This window comes from Triturus cristatus, chromosome 6 (genome assembly GCF_964204655.1).
Source record: "Triturus cristatus chromosome 6, aTriCri1.1, whole genome shotgun sequence".
Lineage (NCBI taxonomy): Eukaryota > Metazoa > Chordata > Amphibia > Caudata > Salamandridae > Triturus > Triturus cristatus.
In genome coordinates, this window is record NC_140589.1 from 208,940,624 (window position 1) to 208,958,516 (window position 17,893).

The window sequence follows — 17,893 nt, forward strand, 5'->3', positions numbered from 1 at the left end:
GCAGTGGTTAATTTGTGAAAAAATAAGAGCTGGGGCTCTCGTCAGGAGGCAGTTGCACCAGCCCATTTCTCCTATTAGTGCCGCCTAACTATGAAAGTGGGGAGAGGATGTGGCGTAACGGCCAGAGCTACCGACTTCGGAGCTGGGGAGCCAGGTTCGAGTCACGGCGTCGGCTCAACATCGTGTGATTCTGGGCAAATCACTTAATCTCCCCATGCCTACCAAAAATGAATGTGTCCTTAACTGGTGCATGAAAAGCGCCAGTGTTCATGATTAAGTGCCGTTGCAGAGCACTGGAAACCACCGGCTCAAATTTAGCACTGGTTCAAGGCCCTCTAAATTTATTTACACACATTAGATTAGCAGAGGCCATATGAGTAGATCATGAGGTGGATAGCATAAATTCCAGTTGCGGAAAGTTTCACTAAAAGTGTTAGGTTGCTAGTTGGGCGAATCCTCTGTGAAGGTAAACAAAGGTCAGTGGACAACTATGTTATGGCACCTTAGGACAATCTTGTGTAGTACTCATACATTCCGGTGGGTTTCATAGCACTGAAAATAGTATGATAAAACTCATATAAATATAATGATGAAAGCCATGTTTTGATGCATTTTCATAAGGCCATAAGATTCTCAATTGTTCAACAAGGGGAGGGTGAAAATTCCAAAAAGAAACCACTAACACAGAAAAAAAAGACCTGCAAACTATTGCTCCTGAGTTCTGTGACACAGCATTTGAGCCGTCCCACCTACACGGTTAGGGCCTTAATGTTGGCAGAAAGGATGGAAATCTCAGTTTACAGTCTGGAGACCATGGACAATGCTGGGTTAGGCAAGATTATGTGATATTGTAAATAATTGGTATGAGTTAAGCACGAACTCAGACTCTAAGGCACAGGTCTTCAAACTGTGGGGCGCGCCCCCCCGGGGGGGCGTGAATGTGTTCCCAGGGGGGCGCCAATGAGTCTGCAATTACATGTAAATAAGATAGCCTGGAAGCACCAAAGGCGCGTTTCCAGGCTGTCTTCATTTACATGCAGCAGTTAAAGCCCATTGAAAAGTGTGAGGAATGTATGCTTTTGATATGGTTGGTCAAATATATCGTTTTAAGTGGTGAGGAGTTATTTGAAACATTGAAAAGCATAGATACAGCCATTAAATGGTGTTAAGGAATTGTTGATTTCTCTTTTAAGGGTTTAATTGCTTTCCTCTGTATTCCAGTGGGAAATCGTGTGGGGTTTTTTCTTCACGTTTTACTTGCTTTTTACTGTTGATAGATATTCTGTTGTAATTTTAATTAATCGTACAATAAATGTATTCAGTTCTGATTCTTTCTGTGAGTTGGTTTTTCTGGGTAGGAAAGAGCGCTAGATATGTAACTGGGTTGTTTAAAATGTTTGTGCTTGTGGGTGTCTTAGAGAAAGCTACATATTTGTAAGTGTTATTTCCTGTGTGCATGTAAGAGAGTAAAACAAATGAAGTGTGCGTGTGTGTGTGTAAGACAATTATATATGTAGAAGGTTTATTACAAATGTGTATCTATCTGTCAGACTTTTTCTAATCCTATCAATGGCAGGGACAGTCAAGAACTATCTAAGCTGTGAGTACTGGTGTTTGCCACAAGTACTGGTGTTAGCTCTCTGGGTTGACGTGGACAAACAGCCACGGTCTAGCTGAAAAGAAGTGGCTATGGGTTGAGGCTAGGTACAGTACAACAAAGCTGTCATAGTTGCAATAACAAAGTGAATTTTCAGTAAGAAATTTGAGTATTTGTAAATACATAGCACGTTAATAAAGTCTCATAATGTTTAACTATATTTACAGTAGAAATGGCGATTAAATGCCTACAAATCTCACAAAACATAATACAACATATGCATGTTACTGCAACACTGTACAGCAACATTAGAAGGCAACATCTATAAATGTTATATATTGTTCGTGTTCAATAACTGATCACAGTCACCTGAACACTTTGAAAACAAGAAAAGATGATACTAATGAGTACTACTGAGTGGTCTGGGGCAGTGAGTGTGAAGTCAATGTCAAAGTCATGACTAAAAAGAGAAAACAAATCAGCATTTAACTCCTTAACCGCGGCGCAAATTCCGCCGCGGTGCGGGAGTTCTAATGAGTGGACGGGGCTGCGTCAGCCAACGGACGTGCGCAGCACTAGCGAGGTAGTGCTTGCGACGGCCGTTGGCCGACGCGCGCACGGAACGGGTTCATTGCTTTTTGTTCACCTTTGGGTAAGTGCATATAAAAACATGCACACTCCTCAAATGAAAAAAAAAATGAAAGTTAAACTAATCAAATGGAAATATACTGTTTTATCGTATGAAACCTCAGTTGGCTAATGTGATCACTGCAGATGTCTTCATGTGTGACCAGAGAGTCACAGAATTAAATCCTGTTTGATGCAGTGAGGAATAGTGACTTGTTTATTGCTGCGAGGTCCCAATTTGTGACAGAAAGAACTGTGAATGACATTATTTTAAAATTGAATTACACTGTATAGAAACAGACTGTTCCAAAATACTGTTTAAGAAAAAACAAGTGCTTTAAAAAAATACACATTTTAGTGATAATCATTCAGACTATATCTAATGTAAATATTTTTAGATGTGTCCATAAAAGGGTGAAATCCTTTTAACAGACACATATTACATCTCAAACAGAATATATATTTTACAATCTGAAGCTGAGTGACTGCATTTATTAAAAGCTACACTGGCTCCAAAGCAGCCTTTATATGTGGTGGCTAACCGTTGCACACATTTACATTGCTTTCAAGTAGCGGGCACGTTGGTGAGAAGGCATGTTTCTTCTTTAGTTCTTTACTATCTGTTTCACAGCACAGGAGCCCTCCGCACCCTCTGTGAGTGGGTACTGGACCCCAGCTATGGCAGACTTACTATGACAAAGAACATGGGTGCATTTTCCTTGCTAGCATTACTGCCCAGAATTCACCATTGTTGCACACATAACATGGCCCAAGCAACAAGGGAGAGGGGCGGGAGGCTAAATTTACTTTTTGATGTTGTTGTTTTATCACACAATGCAGCAGAAAGACTGCTTTGGACATCTAGCCTAGACGTAATAGCCCTGTTTAGTGGGCAGAGTAGACAGCCTGCTTCATTGGTGCTGTAGGCCATAATTGCTGTGCCAGTGTTTCTTTGATCCTTGAAACAATGGTCCAAGGGAGGGGAAAAACTTAGGCAGAGGAGACCCTCACCTTGATTTGGGCATCAAATAGGAAGAGGGAAAAAGAGAAGGGAGGGAGAGGGATGATGAGACATGGGAGGGAGAGGAATGGTGTGAGATGGGAGCTCATTTTAACAAACGTCAGAGACGACAGCAAGGCAGTACCTTTTCTTAGTGAAACCAGTGTAGTGACACTTTTGCCATGGGGCCCACTGCATCATCATTATGAATGCTTTACAATAGATAGTGGACATGGGGGCTCATTTTCTTTGCTAGTGTTAGGGCAGATGGCGTCCTTGGCACAAAAATGGGGGGCAGCATGCAGTAGCTCAGACAAGACCCCAATTATGTGCAGTAGTGTTTTTGGTGAATTCTTTTTTTGTTTAATGCTTTTGCTTTTTTTTAAGTCTCACATTTAGTGTTGATTCTGAGCAATGGAATTGCAGCCCTGAAATGATCTCATGATCCCCGCCCTCTGTGATCACCCCTACTTCTCCCACTCCCCAAATCCTTGCCATATAGTTTTGGAGGGGGGGGCACTTCAAAACATTTTGCTTAGGGGGGGCTCAGAGCAAAGAAGTTTGAAGACCTCTGCTCTAAGGTTAGGTGCCAAAAGTGGGCAGGCTGCCTTACATGCAACATTCAGAAACCATAATGACATGGGCAAATTGCCAAATGGATGGATTCATTTTTTGATGGTGTGATCTAACCAACCAATAAAGTGGACTGGGCAGGATTTGTAGGAACAGATGTAAAAAGTTAATATTCCTTGTTGATTTTTGATTCATCCACACATCAATAAACGGTGATGTTCGATCAATGAAATTATCCACCCAGTGGTCTCAAGGACAAAACAAAAGACATGGGGGCAGAGTTTATACTATGTATGCACCAAACTACATAGGGGAACTGCAAAGTTTTAAATGGCGCTGTTAGCAGAGCCAATCTTCAAATAACGAAGAAGGAGAGTCCAAAACCTTACCTTGCAATTCCTAAGCTGGCTAGTAACATCAATCATTTCAAAATTCCTTTGCATGCAATCAATTACATTTGTGGTGGTAGATCAATCCAATCCCTTTAGACAGACTCAAGATTCACAATGCAATAATTTCCTGATTCATTTATCATTTGTATCATCCCCATATCACATACAATAACAACAGCATCTGAATTTCTCAACCAGAGAGGCAGAAGTATTACAGTACTTTGGTGGTGCCAGAGTCTCCTCCAGGAACTCTTCAATTTTGTTGATATCAGTCTTGACCTCACCGTTAAAGGTTAGGAACGGTGGGTGAGTCCCAGGTGCCAAATTGTGAAGATCAGCTGGTTTTCTGCAAAGCAGGAAGGACAACATAGTCCATTAGATGATATGCATTTATGCATAGTACAGTTATTTAAAAGATTCAAAATGTGTTTATTGTACATGCAAGCATATGTTAAAGTAAGACAAGATCTAGCATCAAATAGGACACACAGTTCTTTTTATCGCAAATGTCATATGTCACATTTCTGACCATAGCACTTCCCAGTCACATTGGAAATGGGTAAAAATATTATTTTAAGCACCAAATAAAACCACAATACTACTAACTTGCAATACCATTAATATCATCAATATGCCCAACAGCAGTCACCAGCTTAGCAAAGCCCAACCCGTCCATCCCTGTGTGGCAACATCAGACAATCTGCCACCAGAGTGCTCTCATTATTATAATGCTCTACAACTATGCAACCTTATGTCTCATGTAACTTTAACTATGTGTTTTAAAGCAAATATGTGTAATCGTGTAACTGTGTGTTCCTAAAGTTACACACTCCAAAATACCTAATCTTGGAATTGATTCTTACTGAAAATAACGCTAGTTATTAATTGTTCAACAAAAGCATGTAATAAAGATTGGTGCTTGTGTTTGAAGTTCTGCAACAAACAGTCCTCAAACGCAAGGAAATTGTGGCACATATCCCAGTAGATCGTGTTGTTGCAATGTTTCATAAAGACAGAAGTTCAAACGAGTAGGTCGAGATCTCAAATTGATCTTGAAGGCTTTCAATTCAAGACTGGTATTTTCCAAGTACAGGACTGTTGGAAATGCCCATCTTTTGTGTGTTATTCTCCCACATTTCTGTCTTCACTCCCCTATTTTTGGTGAACCTGTTTTTGTTGGCTTTAGAACTCTGCACACTTTAATCCTGCTAAATAGTGGTAAAGGGCATGTTCTCTCCCTTCCAAACATGATAAAATTGGTATACATCTAATGGACACATTGTATTTACTTATACCTTCCTAGTAAATGGTACCATATGTACCTAGGGCCTGTAAATTAAATTTAAAGCACTCAATGAGGCATCCACCAAAGTAGCAGAGTAAAATCTGTGTCAGGCCTGCTGGCCTGCCACTACATCCTGTAGTTCAGTTTTAAAGTGCTGTTTCGACCTGGTAATATAAACCTTTTACCAGAGCAAAATCTTCCTTTTAAGTACTTATAAGCCACCCCTAAGGAAGGCTCTAAAAGCGCATAGGGCAGGGTGCATGGTATTTAAAAAGTAAGATATATTTACTTATGTTTTAGATGTCCTAGTAGTGAAAACCTCTAAAGTAATTTTTCACTGTATCAAGGATATCTCTCCCATAGACTAATTATGCTTAGTAACTGATAACTTCAGTTTATAGAGAAATACTTCCACTTATTGTTGTCATGTTATGTTATGTTATGTTATGGTTATTTCTAGAGCGCGTGACTCACCCTGGGGAATCTCGGCGCTATACCTGGTAGAGAACTAAAGAGAAAGTGAAGGGGAAAGAAAAGACCAGCGGGAAAAAAAACAGAAGAAGCTCGCAAGTGATCAAAACAGAAAGGTTTTCAATTTCTTCCTGAAAGTGATGAGGGAAGGGCAGGAGCGTATGGAAATGGGAAGATTATTCCAATAGCGGGGTGCGAGATATGAAAAGGATCTCCCACCTGAGCGGGTAAGGTGAATTTGTGGGGTCTTCAGGAACCCTAGTGTATTTGACCTAAGGTCACGAACTGAAATTTGTTTGGTGAGTCTGCGCGCTGGATATTGAGGGCCTTTTCCGTTTAAGTGAGACAGCAGGTCTTGAAATATGCTTGTTTCCCTATTGGGAGCCAGTAAAGATCTAGCAGTAAAGGGGCTGACTGTGATCCCGGAGGACGGTTTAAGATCATTCGCGCTGCAGTATTTTGTATGACCTGCAGTTTCCTAAGCAGTGTCGGGCCTAATTCTGCCAATAACGCGTTACCGTAATCAAGGCGAGAGATCACCATGGCCTGGACCAGCGTTTTACGATGCTTGGTAGGTAAATAGGGATGTATTTTTCGTAGGAGTCGTAAGCTGTAATAGCAGGAGCTGGAAGTTGCTGCTACATGGTCCTTCATGGATAGAGCTTGATCAAGTTTGAAACCCAAGTTCTTTACCATGTGTTTAGCGGTGGGGGGAATACCCAGATTGTCGGGCCAGCAGCCCTGGACCCAGCACAGAGATGCTTTCCCAATTAGCATAATTTCTGTTTTGCTGGGATTTAATTGAAGATAATTCTTAGTCATCCAGTCGGCAATGTTGCGGATTCCGGCTGCAAAGCGAAGGTGTTTGAATTTTGCTTCTGGGTTGATTTTAAAAATGAGCTGGGTATCATCTGCGTAGGAGATTATCTCAAATCCAGCTGATTCTGCTATCTTTGCTAACGGGGCCATGTATAGATTAAACAAAGTGGGACTAAGGCAAGATCCCTGAGGAACCCCTTTGTCCACTCAGTACTTGTCTGCGCGGTAAGGTCCCAGCATAATCGTCTGGCTTCTATCCGACAAGAAGTTCTGTATCCATTTTAAAGCCTGATCTTGAATACCGCACGATAGCAATCTCTCCAATAACTTGGCATGTGAGATAGTGTTGAATGCTGCGGACAAATCTAGGAGGACCAGAATAGCTGATTCTCCGGCATCCATTTCTAATCTCAATGAGTCCGTCACTGCCAGGATCGCGGTTTCGGTACTAAATCCTGGCCGGAACCCTGATTGTGAAGGATCTAGGTGGTTGTTAGATTCTAGGTAGAAGCTTAACTGTCTATTAATAGCCGATTCAAGAAGTTTGCCTAGCAATGGTAGCAAAGATATAGGTCGGTAGTTATCCAGTATGAGAGGGTCTGCGGCCGGATTCTTCAAGATGGGTCGAACAAAAGCTTCCTTCCATGCTGGAGGAATAATACCCGAACTGATAGAACAGTTGAAAATTTCTTGAATTTCCGAGGCGCAGCATGGGGCTAGGAGGGCCATAATTCTGGGGGGGACACAAGTCGCTAGGAGAACCTGATTTAGCCGAGGATATTAGTTTAGAGACTTCCGTTATGGAAAGAGGTTGAAATTGTTTAAGATTATCAGAAGACTGCTGGTTAATTTCAGTGGGGCTCCTACAGGGGGTTTCGAACTGGGTTAGTGGGGGAGAGAAATTAGCGTAGATCAGGGAGATTTTCTCTTGGAAATTAGTCGCAAGGGAGTTGCAGAGATCCTGTGATTTCAATTGAGGTGGTCTGCATACTTGGGGTGAGACAAAGTCTTTAACTATATTAAATAGTGTTTTTGAGGAATTAGTGGCCTGATCAATTTGATTTAGAATAAACAGTTTCCTTGCTTTTTTAATATTTTGATGGTATTTTGATAGATACATTTTAAAAATATGTCTATCATGAGGTGTCTTGCTGGATCTCCAGCGTCTCTCCAGGACCTTACATCTTGTTTTTTCCGAACCGAATTTGCCTGTGTACCAGGGGGCTGATTATTAGAATTTATTAGAATTTTAATATTAAATACCCTTTAATGGCAAAGTTGTATTTTAAGTTACCAATCTGAAAATGCCACTTTTAAAAAGTTGGCACTTTTCTGCCTAAGCCAAATGTGCATTTCTGTCAGTATCCATGACTACCAATGTCTCTCCTCTGGACTGATTTGTATTCTCTCCAGACAGTGAACAAAAGGGCCTTGGTAGAGGGGAAGGGTATTCCTCTCCTGAGCAGGACTCCTTGGGGTTGTACTCAGGTCTTCCTGAGTTTCAAAAGGTAGGTTGAGGACTGTGCCCACCCTCTTCTTGACTTCCGAAGATGCCTGCCCTGTCAAAGGCAAGTGTAACACCAGGGCCTGCCTGCCCTCTGTCCCTCAGAATCACTCATAAGAACACTCCTGGACCTGTGAAGACTCAGAAGAAGGACCGTCCTGCTGTCTGAAGCCTGAGAGTGTACTGGACCTGCTTGTCTTTAACCCAGGACCTCAGTGGACTCCAAGGATCAGCTGCCTCACATCCTGTTTGAGCTACAGGGACACAACAAGCCTTCAGGGTCTTCCCCTGTAACTGCCTATATTACCAGCACCAACTGGACCTGCCTGCACCCTGCCAAGAGGTGCCCCTTGTCCTGAACTCTTAGCTGGTCGAATAGCTCGCCTCTAAAACCCTAAAGCTGCAAGAAATGGAATCCAAGTGAAAAATCAGAGGTTCTGGATTTCACAATCCATAGCCCACCACGCCACACACGATGCACTGCCAAAGCTAAGTTCTGACAGGGGCCTGAGACTTCAGCATCCCACCTTCCATGAGCCCCTCTCCAAGATCCAACCTGCAGCCCGATGGCTGATGATCCCGTTGACAAGTGCTTTTTGCATGAAAACTGGTCTAGTTAGAAGCGATACTTTCTTCCGAGAAAAAGCGTGTCCCTGTATTTGACCCAAACCTCATCACCATTGGACTGAACCTATGTTTTGACCTGGTCCAGAGTTACCAGATAATCATGACTGGAACTTTGTGATTCTTGGCACTATGTTTACCAAAAACTTTAAAAATACATAACTGCAGTTCTACTTATTGGCTTTGTTTTGTGTCATTTTATTTATAAAACCTTACTCTGTTTTTTTAAATTTGATTGGGATTTTCTTGTGTTGTGTTTTCATTTTATTGCTGTTTCAAGGATGCTTAGATATTTTATACATTGCCTCTAGTTATGCCTTACTTCTTTTGAGCCGAGTTATAAGAGGATTAATCACAGGTTTATTTAGTGACTTTTGTCGCTCACCTTGGCAAAGATTGTGTTCATTACTTGAGTGGGGCTCCCACACCTCTCAACTAATAACCCAATTTTATACAGTATTATTATTGTTATCATTAGCAACTTATAATACGCAGACGCGGATCAAATGTCCCAAAACAATGAGCCACATCTTCAGGTTTTTGAGAATGGTGAGAAATGACTTACAATTTCTGAGGGCGTCCGGCAAAGAATTCCACAATTGGTGTTCAGTGATGGGATTCAGGGCTTGTGTTTGTGCAGTACTCAGTGATATGTGTAAAAACAAAAACCCCATTTTATAATCTGACATCAAAATCGATTTCTCCTAATCTTTAATTTTCTGAATTCAATGCCTGCCTCGCAATTTGCGCCTGTGATTTTGTTTTTTGAAAAAATGAAAGGAGACCTTTGCAACATTGAAGGCTACACTGTGGCAGAGCTAAAAAAAACTTGTGCAAGGAGAGGGGGTATAAGTTAGCCAACTGCTCCAAGAAACTGGAGTACCAGGTTGCCCTAAGAGCTTCGAAGGAGCTCCACCTTCTGCAGTCTACATCACAGGAACATGAAGTGGAGGAGGAAGGAGAAAATGGCCTGGATATGGCCTCAGAGCCAAAGGAGAGTGGAGGGCCCACAGGAGCTAGGATCCCTGCCTGATCCAGAGCAGGGAGAAGTGTGTCCTTCCGCAACTGGACCCTGAGGTGTTGGAGGACAGGACGCCTGAGAGAAAGCTGAAAATTCAGCTGGCCAAATTGAAATTGGCCGCTGAGGAGAAAAAAAGCAGATGCTGAGATAGCCTTGGAAGAGAAAAAACATAGTTGGTGATAGAGGAGAAAAAGCTGGCCATGGAAGAAGAAAGGCTGGCCATGGAGAAGGCAAGCGTCGCCAGGGTCATGGAGGAAAAAAAGGCTGACTGGTTCATAAAGTGAGTCAGAAAAAAACTGAGCCTCAAGGCCAGGAGGGTCCCAGAGTCCAGTGAGGATGGTGGCAATGATATCACGGTGCCTAGAGGAAGTAAAAGTGTACACATCCCCAAAGACCTGCTAGCTAGCTACGTGAGGGTGGACAACATTGATGTGTGGTTTAAGACCTATGAGGTGGCCATAGAAATGCACAGTCTTTGAGGAGGATTGAAGGGCTAGTGTGTTCAATTCAGGTGGGATACTGTACAGGCCATGGGAAAGGGTGACCGGATGAAGGATGCCCTGATGACAAAAGCCCTGGTTGCAAAAATATGGTCTAAAGTTTAGAGACAGTCAGAAGTTGTCTCACCAGTCTTGGGTGGATTTCGTGGAGCACTGCAGTAAGGGACGGGATGGTTGGATGAAGAACAGTAAGTGAATAATTATGACCAGCTGTACAATCTTTTTTTGAAAGATCACATGTTCAGTAATTGTTTTCTAGAGCTGTATCTACCTCCAGTATATTCCAAACTCCCTGCACCCAGAGAGCTTGCAAAGGAAGCTGACCCCTGGCTCTGCACCCGGGTCTACAAGTAGGTAACTGGGGAGATCACCAGGAGGGTGGGAAGCATCTCCAACAGAAGAAGGAGGCGGGATCTAAAGTTATTAGCTGCCTGCTGGTGGTTTGGGCGCAGGGACTGGCCTCGGGCCAGTCCCTGCACCCAAACCCACATACAGTGCGCGTTGGAGGATTAGCATCATGAAGCACGGTAATAAAATATTACTTATATATTATAACTAGGTATGGTAATAATATCTTACTTTACATTAAAAAAAGCTTTAGAAATTCACTCAAAAAAACAAAGGTTAAAGTAACGTTACAGTTAGGTGAATATGTCAATTTAAACGTAACATTTTAGAACCCTCAAACTCACCAGTTGTAGTAACTGTAACTGGTACCCTCACCAAGCACCAGTTATGACTATTAAATTGTTGCAGGGATTCTGCACAAACACAGAACTATGCGTAGGATTATAGGACCGTAGTAGGTAGGGATTGAGTCATCCCACCACCTTAGCACCCGTACGACCAAGACCGACAAGCTATAGTGCCTCACTTGTCCTACTACTCACCCACAAAGACACAAGTGATGAGGCACCCCAAAACACAACACTCCCGACTCTCTCAGGAATCACGGTTGCAAGACACTCCCTTTTTGCTGCCACTCTTGTACTCATCCACAACAAGATCTGACAGAGACACGAACAAGTTCAAAATGTTTATTTTAACTAACGTGCTCTATTTTGCAGTACACGTGCCACAACAAGCAGAAAAATGCATATCCCAAATACGGTCAGCATAGCACTTAGTCGGTAAATCATAAAAGGTGCTGTTGTTATATATGACAGGATAGCACAACCTACCTCCCCTTGTATGGAAGCAAGATGTTTATATATTAGACGATATCTGGGTGTCCTCTTCAGACCCCATACCTCAGTCTATAGATGGTAAAGCTACATCACAGGTGCTGTCATGCTCTTCTCCCTGGAAAGGTCCCTCTCCAAGTGTTATCTACCTATCCATGTATTCCAATAAGACCAAAAGTACATATTCCCAAACAGCAGGATTTTCATGTTTTGTCTAGGTGCTAGGGCCTGACAAGAACAGAATGACAAGGGGCATTGTTGTTCGACCTTTCCCACAATGTTCAGACTAAATCCCAGGAACACACAGTGCATAAAAAATAACTGTATATTCTTGTGTCAAAGTTGCAAGAGAGGCTTTTCACAAACAATAGTGTGTAGTAACGTGTGCAAAGCAGAGGACAAACAGCAGCCTACTCATGCTAACTTAGGGAAAACAACAATATCCCCTCGGTCCATGTGACAAAATCACTTATGACATATTCGGTGACCACTGTGGTAATGTCAATACCATGCCTAAAATGACATCACTGACAATCACAATGCTTTATTTCATAAATTCTTTCTCACGCATGAGCAGGAATTTAAGAAATAAAGCATTGTGACTGAGCAGGCTATTTTTCCAGTCGGTCATTTTCTTCCCGATGGACCGTGAGCTCTCTGATTGGTGGGCCACAACATGAGAAGAAAAGTAGAGGCTGGCGATGGAAACTCGGGGTAGGCCGAGCTCTGCGCCTAACTGCAGGCTGTGCCCTAAAGTAACTATAACTCACGCCCTCGCCGTGCACAGTGCTATCATCAAAGATGTAATTTCAAATGTTACAGTGATGTTATTAATGATGTCATAGAACATGTCATCAGTGATGTAATATGTGAGGTAATTAGCAGTGCATGCCGAGGGTGAGATTTCTTGTTACTTTAGGGCTTGATTTATAGTTACTTGAGAAAACTGTAACTTGTGAATCTCAGTGGTTTGTTTGTTTAAAACAGTATGTTTTAACAAACATTTTCACCTTACCATAGCACCACTTTAACCTTTGTTTTTTTCAGTAAATGTTTATTTTTTTTAGTGTAATGTAAGATGTCCATTGCCATGCGTGGTGTGGAGTTGGGTGTTCATCACCTGTGGCCGTGCAAGGAATAGTGTTGGGCTCAGGGCCTGGTTTCGGCCAGGCCTGGACCCCAACGCCCCACAGAGACAATAACAATATAGAGTGTGTAATTTTCAGTAAGGCAGACATAGTACTTGCTTTGTCAAAGGGTCAGAACACCAAAATATAAAAAGCAGCACTATAGCAAATATAAAATAGTCTTAATGATTTTGCCAAATGCCAATAATACCTATAATCAAATGTATATTTTATTATTTCCACATTATAATGTTTAACTCATGATTGTCACAAAATATTTTCTATTAAAAAAACATTAAACATCTCTTTGAGTGTTTTTTTTAACAATTTCCAGGCCACATAGTGCAATCATAGAACCATCCACAAGGTGTCCGTACACTCCACCTGAACAGCATATAGCTCCAGTTTGGAGAGCTTTGAGAATTATGGATTCAGACCCAGGAGACTTGGTGTGTTTTTTAATGTTGTTGGAGGGCTGCAGTTTTCCTTGCAGCCTTCCACAACATTTAAAAAAAATGCTTGGTGGTGCTCCTGCCCCTTCTAGGGGCACCACCAGCATTAAAAACCTTTTTTGTATAAAGCCTTTGCAGGGCATTATGAGGAGCTCCTCAGCTGAAGCAGTGACTGTGAAATGAGTGTCTACTCTACCCATTTTACATTTTTTTGTATTTGGGGAGAGGGACATGCGGCCCCTCTCCATGAGCATTCTGAAGGCCCAGAGACTCCATCCCCTGGGGCCGATCAGAATGTTTTCTTTAATAGGGAGGGGATGCGCAGCCCCTTCCCTGAGCCTTTTAAGGATTCTGTGGCATCATGCCCCAGGCCCTGGTTCTTTTTTATTAGGGGAGGAGGCGCCACCCTCCCAGAGCTTTCTGAAGGCCCCAGGAACCCTATCCCCTGGGTCTGATAACTTTATTTGGTGCGGAGGGGACGTGCGGTAACCCTTCCCAAGACTTAAGAAGGGCCCCAGAGACTCCATCCCATTGGGCCAAAGTTTTTTTGGGAGGGTTTGCAGATTCCCTTCCTCTATTCATCCAGGTACCCCAAGGACCGCATCACCGGGGCCCGATGGCAGCAGTGTCCATGAGACCCCATCCCCCGGCAAACTGTAGTTTTCTGCGTGCAAAAGAGAATGGACAGAAAAAACTCATTTTTTGGGGAACAGGGAACACAGGTTGGACCTGCCTGGCAGGAGCTGAGCAAAGTGGCTCCCACCAGTCGGGAGAAAGCTTGTGTAGCCGACTCCCATTGCATTGGAGGTGGGTGCAGGCAAGGGAGCCGGAAGGGGCTGCAGATCCTCCAAGGCCTGATATATGCATACATTTTAACCTTAATTTCTCAAATACTATGGAACGGATTTACACCAAATCACAGAAAGCACACTTTCTGGATCAAGATCTAGCTTGCTGCCAAATTTGGTTTAATTCCATTGAGCTGTTTTTTGCTGTATCGTTGTTAAATATTTTGAATATGGGAAAAAAGTGCTTGCACAGTGTCTGCATCAGACAGACACATCTTGTTGGTTTGGTGTTATTTATTTATCTCATATTAACACAAACGCACAAATGTGAGTTGTCGACACCTTCCACAGCCCGGTCCATCAAACTGCTACCTCCACCCATCGCTCCATCATGGATGAATCTAAGGCAGCGGAGTCTGTAATGGCTTTCAATAGACCCTGATTGGGTGAGTAAAGACATCAGAGAAGTAAAGCTGCTGCACACAGAGCCCTCCTGATTCCAAGTATGAGAACCTCACCCAGTCCAAGAGCTTGCTGTGCAGTCTGGAACTTGTAGTCCTGTTTATCTCACTATAAATGTATGACTGAAAGAGGAGAAGGCAAAGAGAAATCCTGGATTAGAAGAGCTACTGACGCCTAAAAGCTTTCTTATTTATGCTAATTTTCATAAATGAGGGCCTTGGATTTATATTGCTACGTTCATACTATAGAACACCACCAGTGTTTGGCAGGGCCGGCGCTAGACATGGGCAGTGTGGGCCACTGCCCAGAGGCCCCGCAGTCAGCCCTTCAACTTGGGGCCCCACACCAATGCAACAGAGTCAAACCACAGCTTGAAAGGTGCCACCTTGCAAGTGCGCCACCTTAGGAGAACCCTCTCCTCTGGCCTCACTGCTATGGTGTAGCAAGGGAAACCCAAAGGGAGGGGGCCCCATTCCCAGTTGCTAGAAGACACATTCATCAGGTTTGTCCGGCAATTAGGCCTCCCCCCTCCACCCACACAGAGGCACAGCGGGATGGCTATTGCTCTGCTGTTTAGCTCCCTGGAAGAATTAACCCTCTCTGGAGATAAGCAACCCTCACACCTTCAACCCTTGATGAGCTGTTAAGAGGAGCTTGTAGGTGGCTGAGAGGGAGGGGCTGCAGAGTCAGGAGCAGGGGCGTCTATTCTGATGCAAACAGCCCTGAATGTGTCATGTCTATGCACTTTAGAGGGGTCGATCACATTCCCTTTCTGCCCAGGGCCCCAAAAATCCAAGAACTGGCCCTGATGTTTGGGGTATATACTCTTGTGACCTCCCCTCAGAAAGGTCATGGCCTCTCACATTTCTGAACGCATGGATCTACATTGATTTTGAGCGTTGATACCTAATGTCCCCACACTACAAAATCTAACACTGAATAGATCTGACAGTCATTACACACTCTGACAGAATCAATGTGTTCATTACCACTGGGAAAGAAATACAAGTGATGTGCTGAATAATCCTCCATTGATGCAAATGAGCCATGTGGCCCAAGAAGGAGCCAAGTGCAACAGTCAAAACAGGCAACCATTTTTCCAGCGAGTGCATTCGTTAAAAAGCATTGGCAAAGCAAATAGGTCTGGCTTTCATTTTGAGTCCGGACTACAATATATATATTTTTTAAACTGCTGCAGTAAAATCAGAGAATTATAGTTTTCTGTATATAATGCAACTATGAGATAAATAACTAATTTTCTGATTATTCTTCGTAATTTTGGGGTGTATGATACTCCCTCATGCATTATAATGCAAGCACCTCAAAGGAGACGGAATGATATACCAAAAAAACAATCGTATAAAATGAAAGAAAAATACTCCTGTAGGCGGAGGCGGAGCCAAAGCCCACACTACGCATATTTTAAAGCATGGGTAACAATAGGTCTAGGAGATAGAAGCACTTTTAAGCAAGACCTAAAAAAGGGCATGAATGTAGTGGTATGCTAGGTTTTTTTTAAAGTATGTAAATTATAAAGTTATATCATCCTTTCGATTGTAAGCAATGACTGACAGCACTCGTTTTCTTCCCATTTCTCAGCACCTTCTTCAAACTGAGTGCCAAAGGGCCAAGTTATATCTCTGCTTTCTCAACTCTGCCGCTCCCTTGTGTCTGAGCTACACCTTCTATAACTAATTTGGTGGTTTCGTTCCCAGATCTGCTGAGCGGTTCTTTCTTAAACCACTTTTCAATGAAAGTCTATTAGGCACTGTTGATGCGGCCAAAATGCTTCTGAGGGGATGAGGCCAAGCGGTTTAGGCTAAACTCTCCTTTTTGGGGTGCGGCCAAGACTGGCCCGCATGCTGTTGGCCACGGCCTGCACCATAACCCATCATTAGAATGAAATGCGGCCAGAAGGGCTGGGTGGGTAAATAATTCAAGCAGCCTGTCTATTACTTTTCGCTTTTCTATGACCTCAAATCCCACATATTAGTGAGGAAATAATGTGGAGGGCGCCTTTCCACCGATAGATTCTGCTGCTGCACTTTCTTTGTTCTCACCCCCAGCCGCTCCGCCTCTCGCTCTCCTTATACATTGCCTGCAGCGTACACCTATACTGATGCAATACGTATGTATAGTGCTGAAGCCACCATTTTCATATATCCTATGAAAGAAAGAAAAAAAGGGCTGCACATGATGGAGAGGATTACAAAATAGGAAAGCATGGAATGAAAATACAGAAGCAAAAACAAGAAAAACAGTACAAATTCCAGGATCACCCCAAATTTGGAAAACAGAGGCCTTATTTACAAGATTGTGGCGTAGGGCAGCACTGCAGGCCTTCCTGCTGCGCTGCCCTATGGCAACTAAAAAGGGCAGGAATGCGCTGTATCAATCAGATATGGCGCATTCCTGTCTTTTTCCCCTGCACTGGCGAACAATGGGCTGCCATGCGACAACGCAGGCACCTCTGCACCATGATGCTAGTCTGCGTTGCAGGCAGGATTGTTTTTATGCAGGAAGGGAAACCTTCCTGCACATAAACAATCACAAGAGGCATTTTACTCTTTCTATATGTGCTGCAGAATGCAGCACACACAGGAATTCTGCAGCACACATAGGAAAAGGAAAAACGAGGAGCAATAAAGGTATTTCTCCTTGTTGCGCCTCCCTTACACCTCCCCTGCGGAAGCGAACACCCAAAGCAACACCCGATGCACCCTCCTTTAAAGCAGAAAACTGTGTTAAAGGGAACAATGTTTACAAGATCGCATCAAGCCATACAAAGTGGCGTAGTGCTGTCTGGTTAATATGAAGCAGACCCCTGCACCACCGGAGCGTCGCACAAAATGCCTCTCCGGTGGTACAGCCTCACTGTAAACGAGGCCCTAAGGTCGATGGGATGTCTTCTCAGAAGAACTGGTTCAGATCATACTGCAGGTGACCCTGGTGCGTTGACTCAATAGAAGAATGAAAATGACCCAGCTAGTAACTGGTTATGTCATGACAGCATGTTAACTTGGCATGGTGCAGTGATGTGCGAATGCCGGCGTTGCGACTTCCAGCCAGTAAAGGGACAGGAATTAGAGGGACACAAAGTGACACACTGTAAAAGATATATCGGGGGACCCAGTATGTGGTACCCCAGTTCTGCCACTATTGCACACCCATAGTGGAAGCTGAGAGAAGTAGCAATCTAACTTTGCAAATGGCCCCCACTGCCCTCGGACGTTGATAACGGTTCTCTACTTTGTAGCCGCCCCTTTACCTTTGCCAGCCCCTTTACCTTGTGCGTCTGAAGGGTAAGACATGCACGTATTGGGTCTCGCAATGACAACTTTGAAGCACAATGTGCAATTATAAACTGTGAATTGTAGCTTTGGGTTAACAAAAGCAGTTACATTACACAGAGATTACTTTGCAATTGAAAAGCTTGTTACATATCTTCCATAGTCGTGTGTTGTTTA

General features: G+C 43.2%; 1 protein-coding gene across 3 annotated transcripts in view; it reads right to left on the bottom strand.

The window, feature by feature from the left end:
- The window catches only part of CLIC5 (CLIC family member 5), a 465,318-nt gene that overhangs the window by 128,158 nt on the left and 319,267 nt on the right, over window positions 1-17,893 (bottom strand). For all 3 annotated transcript variants that reach the window (XM_085610537.1, XM_085610538.1, XM_085610539.1), the window contains exon 3: window positions 4,410-4,535. In XM_085610537.1, coding sequence (XP_085466663.1) covers window positions 4,410-4,535 — 126 coding nt within the window. The remainder of the gene's footprint in view (window positions 1-4,409; window positions 4,536-17,893) is intronic.